This window comes from Mycteria americana, chromosome 8 (genome assembly GCF_035582795.1).
Source record: "Mycteria americana isolate JAX WOST 10 ecotype Jacksonville Zoo and Gardens chromosome 8, USCA_MyAme_1.0, whole genome shotgun sequence".
Lineage (NCBI taxonomy): Eukaryota > Metazoa > Chordata > Aves > Ciconiiformes > Ciconiidae > Mycteria > Mycteria americana.
Window position 1 is genome coordinate 33,808,368 of NC_134372.1, and position 15,440 is coordinate 33,823,807.

The 15,440-nt window shown below is 44.7% G+C and overlaps 1 protein-coding gene across 2 annotated transcripts in view; it reads right to left on the reverse strand.

Annotated features, from left to right (window-relative positions):
• TENT4B (terminal nucleotidyltransferase 4B) overlaps positions 1 to 14,782 on the reverse strand; it is a 44,701-nt gene extending 29,919 nt beyond the window's left edge. Inside the window, exon 1 of one of the 2 annotated variants that reach the window (XM_075510653.1) lies at positions 14,093 to 14,782. In XM_075510653.1, the coding sequence (XP_075366768.1) occupies positions 14,093 to 14,637 (545 nt within the window). In that variant the 5' untranslated portion in view covers positions 14,638 to 14,782. The remainder of the gene's footprint in view (positions 1 to 14,092) is intronic. The other variant, XM_075510652.1, reaches the window with a different exon arrangement.
• Between the last annotated feature and the right edge of the window lie 658 nt (positions 14,783 to 15,440).

The window sequence follows — 15,440 nt, forward strand, 5'->3', positions numbered from 1 at the left end:
GATTATGCACATTTCTTCAAACGCTGTGGTGTAAAAAAGATGCCACTAAATTTACAAGACCTACGATTTCTATCCTGTGCAAATATTTGAAAGTGTATAGCATAGTCCCCTCTTTCTTCCTCCCAATCAACACCCATGCCCCCAGTTTTTTTATTTATGTTCTGGATTTAACATTAACTTATGGGTTTAACTGCATCATAAAAGGCACTAAAATAGCACTGCCTTATGGAAATGGCCAAAGTGTAGTAGAGACATATTAAAACACAGGAGAAAGAAGCAATGTGGGCAGTTCTTTTCAATGATTTAAGTTATCTCCATCTTTTCAGGTTTTTATTTATTTTATAGATCCTTTGCTTCAATCAAGATGAATGCTATCTTCTTTAAACTGATTCAAGTTATTTCTAATTAAAACTCCCAAGCACATTCTTTAGTCAAGAAGTAATGTAAGAGACTCTTTTTTCCTATCAAGGTAGAAATGAGCATTTTTTGTCTGTTTATAAATTGCAATGTGTGCTTTGTCTTCCTAAAATACACTCAGATGTACCAGAATTTTTCCTACAGAAATTTGTCTTTTAAGAGGAAAAAAAGTCCTACTGAACTTTAATTATAAATCAGATGTTTTAATTAGTCCTACCAATAAGCAATCTAAAGTATAACTCTGCAACTGATCCATTGGCTTTTAAACCCATGCCACATGCATACTCAGTCTTGCTCTCTATTTTTACAGCATTTCCAGAAAAAACATCAAATGCCAACTGAAAAGACCATTTTGAGAGGTACCCTTACTTCCCATTGCTTTTTTTTTTTTTAAATCATACTGTACATAAAAACAATCTAGCTGAATCACTACATGTGTGGGAATAGCCGCCTATTTCTTCCCTGGAAAGTATCTACATAATGTCCCTCCTTCCCATCTCTGTAAGCAAGTGCTATGAGAGTCTGCTGCTCCTCTTCTCCCAGGCAATGGGTTGCCGAAGTAAGACATGCGTTCTGCTAACAGAGGAGGGGGGGGGGGGGAATTAAGAGAAACTGCTACCTCAACTGAGCTGAAAGAAAAAGTACTAACAAAAGAACAAGATGAAGCAGGGGAGAAAGGTTTTGTGCCGGAAAAACAAAGTGGGAAGAGCAGAGATGGGAAATAGCTGTTTTATTTCATAATTACAAAAAGGCTTCCACTCTAGTAATATCTAATTATCTTGAAACACACCAGTAATTCCAACATCTCCTATAAAATACTACCATGACGTTTTTCTTTAGCTCACTTGTAGAAAAGTATTAGTCTGTTGGAACAGTTACACATACAAACCAGCTATGCAGTTTGGAACCTCATAATTTAAAATACAGATATATATTTTTAAAAGCCTTTAAGTTTAAAGTGCAACTGTTAGCATGCAATTCATACATTCTGTAATTACAACTTGAGGTAAAGTTCCAAACAGCTAAAACCACAGAGAAGTTAAAGATACCTATTTCCTATAGTGGGGAATTAGTAGTTCCTCAGCCTGCCAATTCCCCTTGCTTAAAAAGCTCTCACTCAAAAAGACCAAACAACAGTTTATAAGTTTTTTTAAACAAGAGCTTAACAAGAAGTAAAAGTAACTATCAGTATCAGCAGTAGTTCAATTTATATTACTCGAACTTTCCCAATAACACAGTAATGTTTGGGTTTGTGTTAGGATTGTAACAAAAGCTATAGCCAGCAAACCCCTGCAATGCTTGCAAGTAGGTCTGACCCCTTCTGTACCCGCGCAACAGGTAGGAGAAGGGAGTTTAAAAAAAAAAAAAAAAGTGTATTAGATCAGTTTTGCAAACATCACCAGTGGTGTTACTATTAAACCAGAACAGAGGGATAGAGCAGGTCAGCTAATATGCCTTTCTGTTTGTCTTCATAAAGCCAGGCAGGCTATCCGGACGGTTCTTTATATATCACTAGTATATTGCTACTATTTTGTTAGTGTAGTAAATATTATCACATAAACAAACATTCTGTGGCCTGCCAATAAATGACACCGCATGCTATCTGGGCAGAGGCGAGACTAACACTCCCTGCAGGCTGACAGGCACTTCCAATGGATAATGTGTGCTCGGAAAAAAAAATCTCAATCTGAAGACTCTGATCGGAGCTGAAAACTCGCAGCACAGACCTTTGTCACCATGTAAATGGCTGCATGTGCAGCAGGTCACCCAAAATGAAGCCAGGCAAGCCTCGCACTGGGCTCAAAACAGGGTTTTCTGACACAGAAGAGAGTGGAGAAAAGTCCTCTACTTTCACACACAGAGCAGGTTCTGCCTGGCAAATACTATTCTTGTTTATGACTTGATAAATTATTTGACTTGAAAGATTAGTTAAATGAAAGGAAGGAGAGTAATGTAATTAGTAACTCTCATCTCCTTCCATCAGAGTTGATTTAAACTTTCAAATGTCCATCCCAAATAAACCCACACCAGTCCCTGAGAAGGAAGGGAGACACTACCACAATCCCAGGCCTACGCTGGTCACCTCAAAGCCAAATCAAAAAGGTGTTTAAGGTCTGAGTTCCTACCAGCATCCAGTACTGCTTACACACTTGTCCCTGCAAATTAGTAACACACACCCAGAGTGCACTGTGCTAACTCCACAAAGCCACCTCGCATCCATCCGTGCAGCAAGCCTGCTTTTTAGCTGCTAAGTAGGCAGAAGAGCCAAGAACAGAATAAAACTGTAAACACCTCTGCTTCAGTAACACATTAGATCAAACTTAAAATAATTTAATATAAAAATATGAAGTCCAATAACTAGCCACAGTTGCAGTTTGTTAATACCTTTTCAGCTCCAGCATAAGAACATTTTCAAATTAAATATGAAGTGCCAGTATGTCACCTGGAAAGGCAATGCAGATTCCTCAAGCTTTCCAACATTTTCTAACATTCACGGTTTTGGGTGGCTTTTTTTTTTTTTTTGGAGAGGAGAGATTCTGCACAGCATTTTGGAATATTCAAGGAATATACAAGTGAGCCACAAGTCACTTTGGTCGCATCTCCTATATTAGAAGTATTCAAAACTTCTTATGAAAAGATTTGAAATTAGCCCTTAGTATTAAAACCACAAGGTTTTAAGTTTGTATGTTAAATTTATATTCTTCAAGCAAAATGGACAGTGACCCCAACTCACCTGTTTAGCACATGTTCAGAACGAACCAGCTTATCACCCATTTATTACTTGTTACTGCACTTTGGTGACACTCTGCCACAATATCAATACAAGTTTAGATGCACCGCTGTCATATTCAGGCAAAACTCAAATCCCAGAAGTAGCTGTCCCTCTCACTTCCAAATGCTCAAAAGTGACTGGAGCAGGTGCATTTTGAAGGAGGGGGAGGAAGAGGAACAATCACACATACTATGGCAAGGTACAAGGAACATTTCAGGTAACTTTTTACTTTGATGATTTGTTATCTTAAGGGTGTGCACAGTGAACTATGTTCAGATTAAACAACACAGTATTCATTTTGGGACTCATGATGCAGTAATACGCTCCCTTAAAGGTATATATTAGAAACTATTTGTTCATATTCTGGTTTGTTCTCTTGTGCTCAGATATTCCCACTTGCAAGGCAGGATGCATGGGTACCAGAAAAAACATGGGCCAGGAGCAACAGCACTCAACCTGCAAAATACTTTGGAGCGTCACCAGCCTCCTCTTGCTCTGCTTATCACTCTGGGCTAGAAAGCTACAAACAGTAACTGTCAAAAAAGGACAATGCCTAAACAGATCACAGAAAAAATGTTTCCTGAGGTCACCTCTATTAGCCCAGTGATAAAGACGCACACTCAAGAGCTTCAATGTCAGGAACTGGAAGAAATGCTTCCTCCTTCAACATAGGTGACTGGTCTCACCCTTCAAAGTATCTGGAGAAGCCGGTCTCCGACTAACTCTGTGGATCAAATCATGGGTTTTATCTTCTTCTTTCCCCTGAAGCTTCAGCTAGTACATCTGTCAGAAAACTACCAATATAAGCCTAGAAAATACTTCTCTGAAATACGTTCCATGAGTCCAAAATCTTAAAATTCAGAGGCACCAATATATGCTGAAAGACGACTTACAAAAGATTTCATGCCACTACCTCAATTGCTGGGTTCTGCTTGGACATAAGAACAAAAGAATCAGCACACGGTGAAAAAAAAGGGACTTCTAATGGTTTGAGAGTTAAATCCTCACAATTGACCCAGGCCTAATATCATGTACGTGAATGCTGGAACCCACTCTAGGGGGGGACGTCCCCGGCATGGTGCACCTCCTCACACCATCCACTTGTTGTGCATTAACACATTTGTGCACTGTCTTCCGACAAATGTAGCAAATGGAGAGCAAGGGCCTGTGCAGAGCTCTCAGAAACCCACTCCAGATTCATCCAACTCACTTACTGAAACCACTCCCTCCCTCAAAATAATTTCAATAATAATTTAAAGATTAAGCAAATGTGTCTAGCGTACCCAAAAAGTGAGTAGAAGATGCAGCAGTGGAGACCAGCTATCAGAGAAGCGTAAGAGGGTCGCTGCGAGCTCTACAAACTGCTGAATCAATAGCAACTAGAAAGAGCATGTTTCAGCATGCCTAAAGCAGGTACGCTTCAGAGGAGCAAAGGCTGAAGTGAACTATTCCAGCACATAATGTTCAGCGACTTAATGCCTACAGGCAAATACCACATTATACAAGAAACAAGAGAGGAAGTTTGTTATTACACAGTTATTCTCTTCATTTGCTCCCGGCTGTTATGCCGGGAGCCGACACTGCTGCTTGCTGCCATTGAAACATTATCTTTTACCACCTGTATATGCCCTGTCACATTTGGCCAAGTTGTAACAAGAGCAGCTTCAGAAGACCACTAGTTAATTCAAATTTGTATAGATTTTAGCTAAGAAAACTGTTGCAGCTGATATATAACGTAATTACAAGACAGCAACAAAAGCAAGACAGTCCTTTCTGCCTCATCTCAACAACTATCCCATAAGAGGAAATCCAACAGCTCAACGAGGCAAACTTCTCTTCCACCTGATGTTGGAAGCAGAGGTACTTGTAAAGAAGCTGCTTACCTCAAATAACGAACTAGCTCTTCAAGGGAGAAATCAACATGAAAATTTTCTCCTGTGAGTACCTGCCAAGTATGACTACTACAAGGAAAAATCCCCATGGGTGAATGAGCGTAAGATACTGAGTCCAAAACACAACCAGAAGGCTAAGTAAATAGAAGATCCTCAAGCACATGAGTTGAATCACCCAACTGAAGAAGAGTGTGACATAACAAAACAAAAATTAAATAAAATAAACTATCAGGACCTCATTTTTTTCAGCCTGGCTCAACACTGACCCAAGATTGTGTGATTTGCAATCATGATCATTATTCAGATCAAGATATGATCTTCACTGTGCTATGTTTAACTCAATACTTTAACTGACAGTTGTGGAAAGCTTGCCAACCAGTAGTACCTCTGAATACATAACAGATAAAGCCATTGTGCAAAGTGCAAGTCCAGAGTAAAACTTCACACAATTTTCAAAAACAATACGCGTGCTTATTTTAGATTAAAGCCAAAATCTCACTGAGGGAGAAGGGGAAGAAATGTACATGCATATAAAGGAGTATGCTTTTTGTAACAATCCCTTTGAAATGAAACAAACAAAAAAACCCAAAACCAGAACAAAAAAAAACCTTTTGCTTTTTGTAATACATAAGAAAATATCAGCTGTTCCTAAAGTAACAGAGGAAGTTAATAGCTTTAAAATGAACACAGTAAGACAAAGACTTAAGAAAAGAAGAAAGTTATGTTATCACACTTCCTCAGTCTAGATCAATCACAACATCAAGAGGTCAGGCAAGGTCAACAAACTTTGATTAAGGACTCGCTATCTTCAGACTACACGCTGACACATAACAGTAAGATCAACACCTTAGTCATCAGACTACAGCAAGATGTTCCTGCATGCTGTATTTTAGCAGTATTCTTACTCTAATTACAGTATGACATTATTTGAAGGGCTTATCTACACTTGATATTTGTGACAGGTTAATGCAAATTCTTTCAGATTTTACTGGGTCCATAAACAAAGTAATTGTAAGAAAGCATGTGACGCTTTAAATGTGTGTACTTAAATCTACACTAAGTGAAGATGATCAGCCAATGTTCCTACTCACCTACACACCTCTTCCTCTACTACCCTCATCGTCCTGATTTGGAAGTTTCTAAAGGACTTTAATGCTTGCATTTGCCCATTGGTATATCCCATTACTTGTAGAATCACACCACTATTTCCTCCATGCTGTCTAACAACATTTTGGATATAGTGTTGGCTATTTCCCCCCTAATAAATCATGCCGACAAGATGGAAGAGTGGAGATGCACAGACACTTACTTTGATCCTAAGCCTCTGCTTATTTGAGCCTCTGCTACCATTGTTTTCCAGTAAAAATCCCATAAAATGCAATGCAAAAAAAATATTGCAAGATGTATACAATACAGTATGGTGAGGGAAAATTCCACACCATAAAGCCTTCTCAAGCAATTGTAGCAAGACTGTGCCTCTTTAGCTGCACATCACTTTTGAATAATTCAGATGTAGTTCTCACACCATGAAGGACATTATGAGACTATCAGAGAGGCTGATCTGAAATGAGGGCTGCCAAATAATCTTAATTGTCACCACAGGAGGAAAAAAATTAACAGATGTTGCTGATGTACCAGCATAAGACACCCTCAGACCCAGTCATGCAGCCAGTTTATCCTCACACTGAGCTGATGTCCTAGAACTGCCGTGGAGCAGCTGCCTCCTACCTGTAACCTACCCTCAGAGCTTCGTGGCCCCAGAGGTGGCCACGGTAGACAATCAGCTCATGAGCTGTGCTGCTCAGTCTCACACAAATTTTGTGACACAGCTTTAAGGGTCAGAAAGATAACCGTCAGGGACAGCTAGTATTAAAAGACCTATACTGAATGCAGCAATACTAATACATTAATTGCATGATTACGATACAACACATGAGTATCACCAACACAAAGTTACTGAAAAGATTTAAACAGGCTCTAAACATCTGTAGGGGAGGTTTTTGTACAAGCTTACAGACGAGTTCTGCTGCCTCGATCCACATCTATCTCTTGCTTTGACATCATAAGTTCACAGTATTCCTGGAAAAAATTCCTGCTGTGTTATCTATTGTAGGTTAAAGTTACAAAATGATTAAAGTTCAAATTGCTCCTTCTGTAAAGCTATTTGCAGCCTAGGAAAAATACCTGAAGCCTGCATCCAGTTCACGAGTTTTCCTCTCTTTTTCTTGCTTATAGGAGTATTTTCCTTAGCCCCAATTTCTAGGCAAAGGGACAGAAAGCAGTATTCAAATATGACCAAAATCTTGAGCACTCTTTGGCAGTTCATCCGAAAAGATAATACAAAAAGACAAACGCTCATAATTTAAGAAATCCTAGCATGTTCAAACAATGAATTAGCATGCAAACTGCTCGCTAAGAGAAGCAATAGTATTTATTTGCTTATAATACGTATTACGCAAGATTTTCACTAGTTATGTTGCTGTATCACTACCAGCACACATACCCCTCCACACGATACCTCACCTGGCTCTGGGACGCATTCTGCTACCGCTGCCAGTTCCAACATCCAGCAAAGAGCATACAAACCACTGTTTTACATCACATGCAACATAAACAAAACACTTTGAAGCAAAAGTCACCTCTTTAATTTTGGGTGCACACATTATTTTGGAGCACATACCCCTATACAAAGATGTATTCTGAACAACCAAATTATGAGGTCAATAAAAAGAAATATGAAGTATTATGTTATTGCCTACTTTGAAAGCAAGGTTACATACACAACTTCTCAAAACTGCATTTCAAAGTTTTGCAAATTCCGAAAGTAAAAAACAGACCTCATACTCCAACTTTAAATAAAGTGAATATAAGCTGCCCAGGAACAAAGTATAACAGTAAGATGGATTAAAAAAAACTGAAGGAGAGAAAAACGCAACAATATGCTTTCACAATACAGGTCCCCATCTATTTGCTATGACCAACAACACAATCTCAGTATAAGGTCAGTTTTAGGAAGCCTAACAGTTTGTCAATTAAAAAATAAGAGCCACAACCTGACACAGTTTAATATAATACTAATAAAGATTCAGGGTGAGATCCTCTTTTTTCAGCTGCATACTGCTACAGAAAGCATGTATCAGCTCTTGGGAATCAGTAAGCACACAAGAAGGAATGACCTACTCTTCCTATTACTTAATATAGACATCCCTACCTACCAAAAAAAGTCCGCCAAACTTCTGTTCCTTATATAGCCACGCCAAGGTAAGTAGGTGCCCAAGTCCCAAACAGAAGATAAGAATTGGGGAAAACAAAACAGTTCACAAGAATACATTCACATGCTGTTTCCTTGCACGTGTAGAAACTAGCAGGCCTCTGAAGTCCTCCTTAAATTGTTTAAACAAAACGTGCCGAAATGTTGGCACCATTCCAAAATTCTGCAAGAGCAAACAATACCGTTATATAATATTTACAGTATATTTCCTAAAGGTTTCCTCAAACCGCCTTTAGTCTAACATCTTCATCCCCTAGTAAACTTGTTCCTCTCTCCCAACCCCTCCAAAAGAAGTAATTTCTTACTACAGGAGGCTGTGGGGAAATATCCGATTTCACTTTCATAAAACCCAGATGACCACCTTCAAGAGCTGCACAAGCTGTCACAAGGGTACTGCCAGAACTGTGCTGTGGCATGACTCAGGACGAGACAGAGAGCAACGGCGGATCTTATCAGATGGATACAAGAAAAGGATTTGCACTCTAGTCACATCCTTTCACTTCTACCTTAGAGCTGACATATGCAGCTACAGTGAGGAGAGAGTACTGTTCTAAGAGGCTTTTTTGGGGAGGAAGCAGATTTATGTCTACGAATTTTTCCTGAATAATTCATTTTTACGCATGACATACACAGTGAATTCAACGGCAACCTGCGTTTTAACATATATGTCTTCACTAATCCAAAACGCATGCAACTGCTCTTAACAGAAGATACATTTAGAAGTCGTGCATGCACCTCGTTGTTTCACCAGAAATCAGATGTCTGTGCACAAAAGTGCTTGTTTTACTTATGTGAAGCATTTGTATGTATTGAGTAATGCAACAGCAAATCAAGCACCACCCATGCATTTAAGCACTTAAGAGTACATGATGAAAAACACCACAACTGATTAGGATTTTATCAGATTTGCTGAAGTGAGGCGTTCAGTCTGGCTAGATGTTTTGCTGCACATACTCGATCATACACATACTCGATCTCAAAGGTCTTTTCCAACCTAAATGATTCTGTGATTGCATACTTGCTCTGCTCACTCTACACCCAGCTCTTCCTGTTCACGCTCCAACCCACATGGAGATCATGCTACTGTGGTTGATACCATGCAAGGGACTGAGGGAGTAAGAGGTAAAGAGACACAGGGTAAGTTATCTCAGGCAGATGGCTGTGTTACTGTAGCTACATGTCCTCTGGTCAGCTCAAAGCCTGTGGAAAATGAGCTTGCACCTGCCTTAACGTACTTAGCTTCTTTCAGAAAAGATATTAAAAGACCTGAGAAGTTGACAAATTTGACATGAAAAAAATCATAATAGAACTTCTGTAGCAAAGACACATGGCTTTAAGCTATTTTCTTCCTAAAGTAGTTATGATTTTATTTCATGGTATCCTCTGTAATCCTGGGCAACATGCTGGGAACCCTTACATCAAATAAGCTGAAGTCTGCCCAATTCTGTACCGACCAATTCAGCAGCCTGCGACCGTGTGCACGACCATGTGCGCACCCCTCCTCTGGGGGTCACAGGATTCTCTCCCGTTCATGTTGAAGGTTCCATTAGTACTTCAAAACACTGTGCATTCAATATTTCCTATTTAGCCCAGTTTCCTCCTCAGGAGTACATATTACTGATTTCCCTCCTTAAACTCACACATTAATTGGGTTCTTCTTGCCTTTGGCTGCAGATTCCTGTGAAAACTACCTTCTGCATCCTTAAGTTTTGCTACCAAGTACTCTGTCAAGACAAATCCAATTAAACTCTTTAAAGGTATGTTACGTGTTAAGTCAACAGTAACATCATATACATGCTGTAAAACTTTTCACTCATTTTCTGTGCCTTCTGTTCTTTTTAGCACCTCTGTCTGTTGACAAAGTCCCCAGAGGATGCAAGAGAGACAAGCTGAATCCAACTGGTGCCAAGCAACTTGCAGGCAGCACTAGACAGTTGATTTACAGTGATATTTCAGAAGTCACGAAGTTAAGAGTGCCAGAACAAAGTAGAGTACCTGTAACACAAACATCTATATTAATTATAGAACTGTAAGTCTGAAAACTTAGAATAATGGAAAATATTAAAGATAGGCCAGAATACAACGTATACAATCGCACCTTTAACTCCGTGGGAGTAAAAATTGGCCACGTGTTGAATTGTCAGTATTTCAGCATTGGTGAATGTTAGCAAATATTGTGTATGCTTTATAAGAAATCTGTCTTGAAATCAAAACCAATACTGTTGTGGGTTATTTTTTAATTACTTGGTTAGCTCTTGGTATGTATAAACAGCATTAACTAAGAAAGTATGTTTCTCAATAAAAATAGAAAACCTGAAAAGAAAAAACTCAAAGATTTGACTGAACAGATACTTAGCTTTTAACCAAAATCTCTACTATTTCAACATGTTTAACTTACCTAAATCTTTAGACAGCTAGTTACACACTGTCATGTGTTTACATAAACTGTCCAACTAGCTAAAAATTACTGGACTGTTTTTCCAGACAGCTGATCAATATAATTGCGTATTCAGAGCTGGTTTTGCACAGCCGTACACACAAGTGACATCCTTGCAATGGAAAAATGAATGCCACATGTCAGCTTTCAACTGTGTTTGCCAGCAAGTCAGGCCTAATCTTTCTGAAAATGGGACTGTTCCACAACATTGTCATATTCAAAAGACTATAAATTTAAAGTGATTCACTGAACAAAATTACAGGATGGTATATGGGGAAAAGTGTCAAGCTTTTACTATTTTTTCACAATTTGCATTGAAACAATTAGGGAAGAAAAAGGTACCTGTTAACACACAAGTAATGCTGTAATAGAACTGCAGGTATCTTTTTTCCCCAATAACTGTTAGAACTAGTCAATACAAATTTGGGAATTCATGTTGGAAATAATTAATTTAAAGTATTTACTTTACCAACAACCTCATTTGCTAGGTTACAAACCCCTCTATCCATCATTACTGTCCGGTGTCTTCAGACCCAAGACAGATGCCTTACAAGACAGTTATTAAAAAGAAACTTATATGAGGGAGCGATGGAGGCTTCAGGAGGCTTCAGGCGGCCTTGCCAGCAGCCAGTCGGTCACACTGCAACCTTCACAAGACCTAAGCATTTTCTATGCTTTCCTAAGAGGCTTCAGCTCCTTTTAGAAATTGTTTTCACAATTTTTTATTCAAGATTTGTTAACCAACTGCCTCTAAATGTCTTTGGAATAAATAGCTTTTTAGAAGCAAACATCACTCACTTCCATAATTTAGGAAAAGCAATGTAGGGGTATATCGTAGAGACACTCTACCTTACTCTGCTTTGAACAACGGAAATAGCTAAAACAGAATCTCAGCATCATGTAAATATATGCCACAAACTAGACAGTCAAGCCAAATGTAGACCAACATATTTGAGTACTTTTTGATACTATTAAAAAAAAAAGTCCACAACGTGCTTCCACTTGGGAGTTTGAAACTGATTCAACCGAAATTCTACTCTAGCAATAGACATCATGTTGAATACTTTGATACAGCTGCTGTTGTTGTTGCTGCTGCTGTTATTATTATATTAATCCCTTGCTGAAGCTCACCCTTTTTCCGCCCCTATATCTTCAATACAGGGAAAAAGTTTATGGATTTACGAGACAGAGAGAGAGAGAAAGGCTCTTCTAAAAATGTTCCTCAACCTTCAAGTAAATAAGCGACAAGCTAGAAGATAAACAGAGTCCAAAAACTAACTTACAAAAAATCAGTACTTGGTATGTTTTGCACACATTACTTTTAAGTCTTGTGAAGAAAGTTATGGAAGGTTCCAACATACAGTGACTACAGAACTTAAAATAGCACACTTCTGCAGTGTCATTTTATGAATTATTATAACCCCAGCAGTAAAGGTAACATAGGAGCTGGCAAGAAAATAGGGAGCCAGAGGTGGTAAGAGTGTGTCTTCCAAAGCGGCCAGCAAATTGAATAGTCATTTTGACAAATCTTACAGAACAGCGATTTCGGAAGGCAAAGAGGTCAACACTTTCTGGTGGGAGGAGGCTGAAGGACCCTGAGGTGCAAGGTGGGCACACAAAAACTGACGCATCCAAATCATTACTGATTTCTAAAATGAGCTCTTCCTGGCCTTTGACTGTCACCATACACCTCTGCCATCTGAACTCTGGAACGAAGCCAGACTTGTTTGTAAAGGAGCAGGATTGGAAAGGGTATTACACCTGCATACACCACATGAGAAATCCATACTTAACAAGTCAAATACACGTCAACATGCTCTTGCCGCGGGGAGGAGGAGCATGCTATGGGTCAAGGCAAAGGTTATATTTTGAAAAGCATGAACTTTAAAAAAAAAAAAAGCCACAGAAGTTACCAAATGGCTTTTATCCAGGGCATCACCCATATCAAAAACCATCCCTGTGTTTAAAAAAAGGGAGGAGGGAGGGCTCAAAACAGTTTTCAGGTAAACACGACAGAAGATGCATGTTTGCCTGCCCTCAATCTCTGTGGGCTCGTGCAACGCCAACCGATGAGACCTAAGCTAACACAAACACACTATACAAAATATTCAACAAAATACTCAGATCAGCACACACATTCCACAGTCAGAGTTCCATGAAAACCATTAATAATCCCATACTGAAATCCATAATGCTCTATACATGCACACAAGTTTATTTCTGAGAGCGGGTGCCAGCATGTGTGCATACCTTCTCTGTCAGGTCTTAGAAACCACACTCCCTGTGTAATTACCTAGTCTATGCGCTTTCTTTTAAAAGCAGCAGACTATTAATTTTTTTAAGTTACAGTTCCTACTATGTATTTGGTCCACATGTAGCACAAAGCTTTACAAGTGTGCTTGACAGTGGCTGCGGAGGGCAGGCGTGCAGGACCTGCACAGCTGACAGTGTGCTGCCTGCTGTCCTCCATCCTCCCCCCAGCTCAGCCACCCTGAGCGACAGCCGAGTGAAGAGCCTCATCCAGCCCCGCAGCATGTGCGTGAGCAGCAATGGTATTAGAGGTCTCAACAACAACAAAAACCAGCAGAGCCGCAAAGCGAGCAGCAGGGTGGCAGCGGAACACCTGTGTTTGAGGAGCAAGGCGCGTTACCGGGCGAGGAGCGTGTAACACGCCCCACGTGCACAGGCGGTGACAGCAGAAGAGCCTGCGAGGAGCTCCCGTCCCCTGCGGATAGGCGTGCCCGCACCATTAGCATGCACCCGGGCACCCGCGGCAGGCGCTGCCCCCGCCGCCGCCAAACGCGTTTATTCCCCCCTCCCCCGAGGAGTCACCGCCCCGGCCGGCCGCGCAGCCCAGCCCGACGCCGCTCGCCCCGGAGGGCGGGACGGTCAGCACCACGGTGCACGAGGGGCTGCCCCGCCTTAGGCCGCTCCCCGGCGGCCCGCGCCGCGCCGGGGACTGACAGCCGGAGCAGCGGCCCGGCGCCCGCTGCCCCCGTCTCCCCCCGCCGGAGGCGAGCGGTGCCCCGCGGGCCCGGCCCGGCCGCCCTGCGCCACCCGCCGGCGCCGGGGCCTGGGCCGCGCCCCGCCGCCGCGCCTCAGGTGCCGCGGCCCAGCGCCCCCCGCCGCCGCCGCCCTGCTGCCCGGCCCCGGCGTGCGGCCGCCGCTCCCCGCGCCGGCCCCGGGGCGGGGAGGGCCGCGGCCCCCGCCTCCTCCGGAGGCCGGGCCGGGGCCAGGCCCGGCGCTGGCCGCTGCCCGGCGCCCCCTCGCCCGCCCTCCGGCCCGGCGCCGCGGCCGCTCACCCCACGACTCCCTGGCTGTAGTTCCTCTTCTTCCAGGGGGTGCCGGTGTAGAGCGGCTCGGCCAGGCCGGCCTGGGCCCGGGCGGCCGGCTCGTCCCCCAGGGCGGGGGCCCGGCCCTGCCCGGGGGGCCCCAGCAGGAGGCTGTAGTTGAGCCCGAAGGTGCTGGCCTTGTTGTCGCGCTTCCTCTTGTTGCTGGCGGCCGCGGCGGCGGCGGCGGGCGGCCCCCCCCGCGCGGGCCGGGCCCAGGCGGCGGCCCCCGGGGGCGGCGAGGCCTGGTGGTGGCTGCGGTTGTGCTGGTTGTTGGCGCTCTCGAGCGGCAGGAAGTCGGGCTGGGGGTCGGCGCGGGGGGCGCGGTACATGCCGGGCGGGGAGGCCGGGCCGGCCCCGGCGGGGGCGCTCTGCTGCTGCTGCTGCTGCTGCTGCTGCTGCTCCTGCTGCTGGAAGTAGAGGTTGCGGACCCCCTGCGTGGTCTCCCAGATCTGCATCCACAGGCGGTTCGAGGGGCCGAGCTGCTCTGGCTGGAACCAGGCGATCCGGGGATCCATCAAACGGGGACCCACCCCGGCTGCCTCCGCTCCCCGCGCCGCGCCGGCCGCCGACGCCGAGACCCTGTCACCGGGTCCCAGCGCTAATGGCGGCTCCTATGGAAGGGCAGCTCCGCGCCTGCCTGCTCGCTGCCGTCGCTCCACAGCCCCCGCCCCTCCTGGCGAGCGCGGCGAGGCGGGGCCCGGCTGGGCCGCCGGCACACGGGCCGCGCGCAATAAAGGGGGGCGGCGGCGGCAGCCGGGCCGGCCGGGCGGCGCCCCTGGCGGGCCCCGGCCTCTCCCCCGGCCCGGCAGCCGCCGCCCCGAGCCCGGCACCGCCGGCCGCCCCGGGCCCGGGCTTCCCCCGCGCCTCTGCCGCCGTGCCGGGGCGCTGGGGAGCGGAGCCCCGGCGGCTCTCGGGCCAGAGCGGCGGCTCCTCTCACGGCAGAACCGTCCAGGTCCCGGGGCGGCCCGGCCCGCAGGCGCGGAGCAGGCTGCAGGGAAGCCCGCCGGCGGACTCCGCCGGCCCCGCGCCGCGTTTCAGGGGTGCGGGGCAGCGGCAGGGAGGGGCCGCGCTCGGGGAACAAGCCCTTGCCCCGGCTCCCCCAGCTGCAGGTGCAGCCGGGAGCGGCCGGGGGGCCGCAGGCGGAGGCCCCGGCGGGCGGCAGAGGGCAGCACCGCCGGCGGGGGAGGCCCGGGCTGGGGCAGCGAGGAGGGCGCCCGAGCAGCCGCAGAGTACGGCCGCGCTTCGGGGGGTGCTGCTTCTGTCAACCCGTAAGGCTAGTGCCTGTGTACATTAGATAAGGGCGTCGGGCGTACCAGTA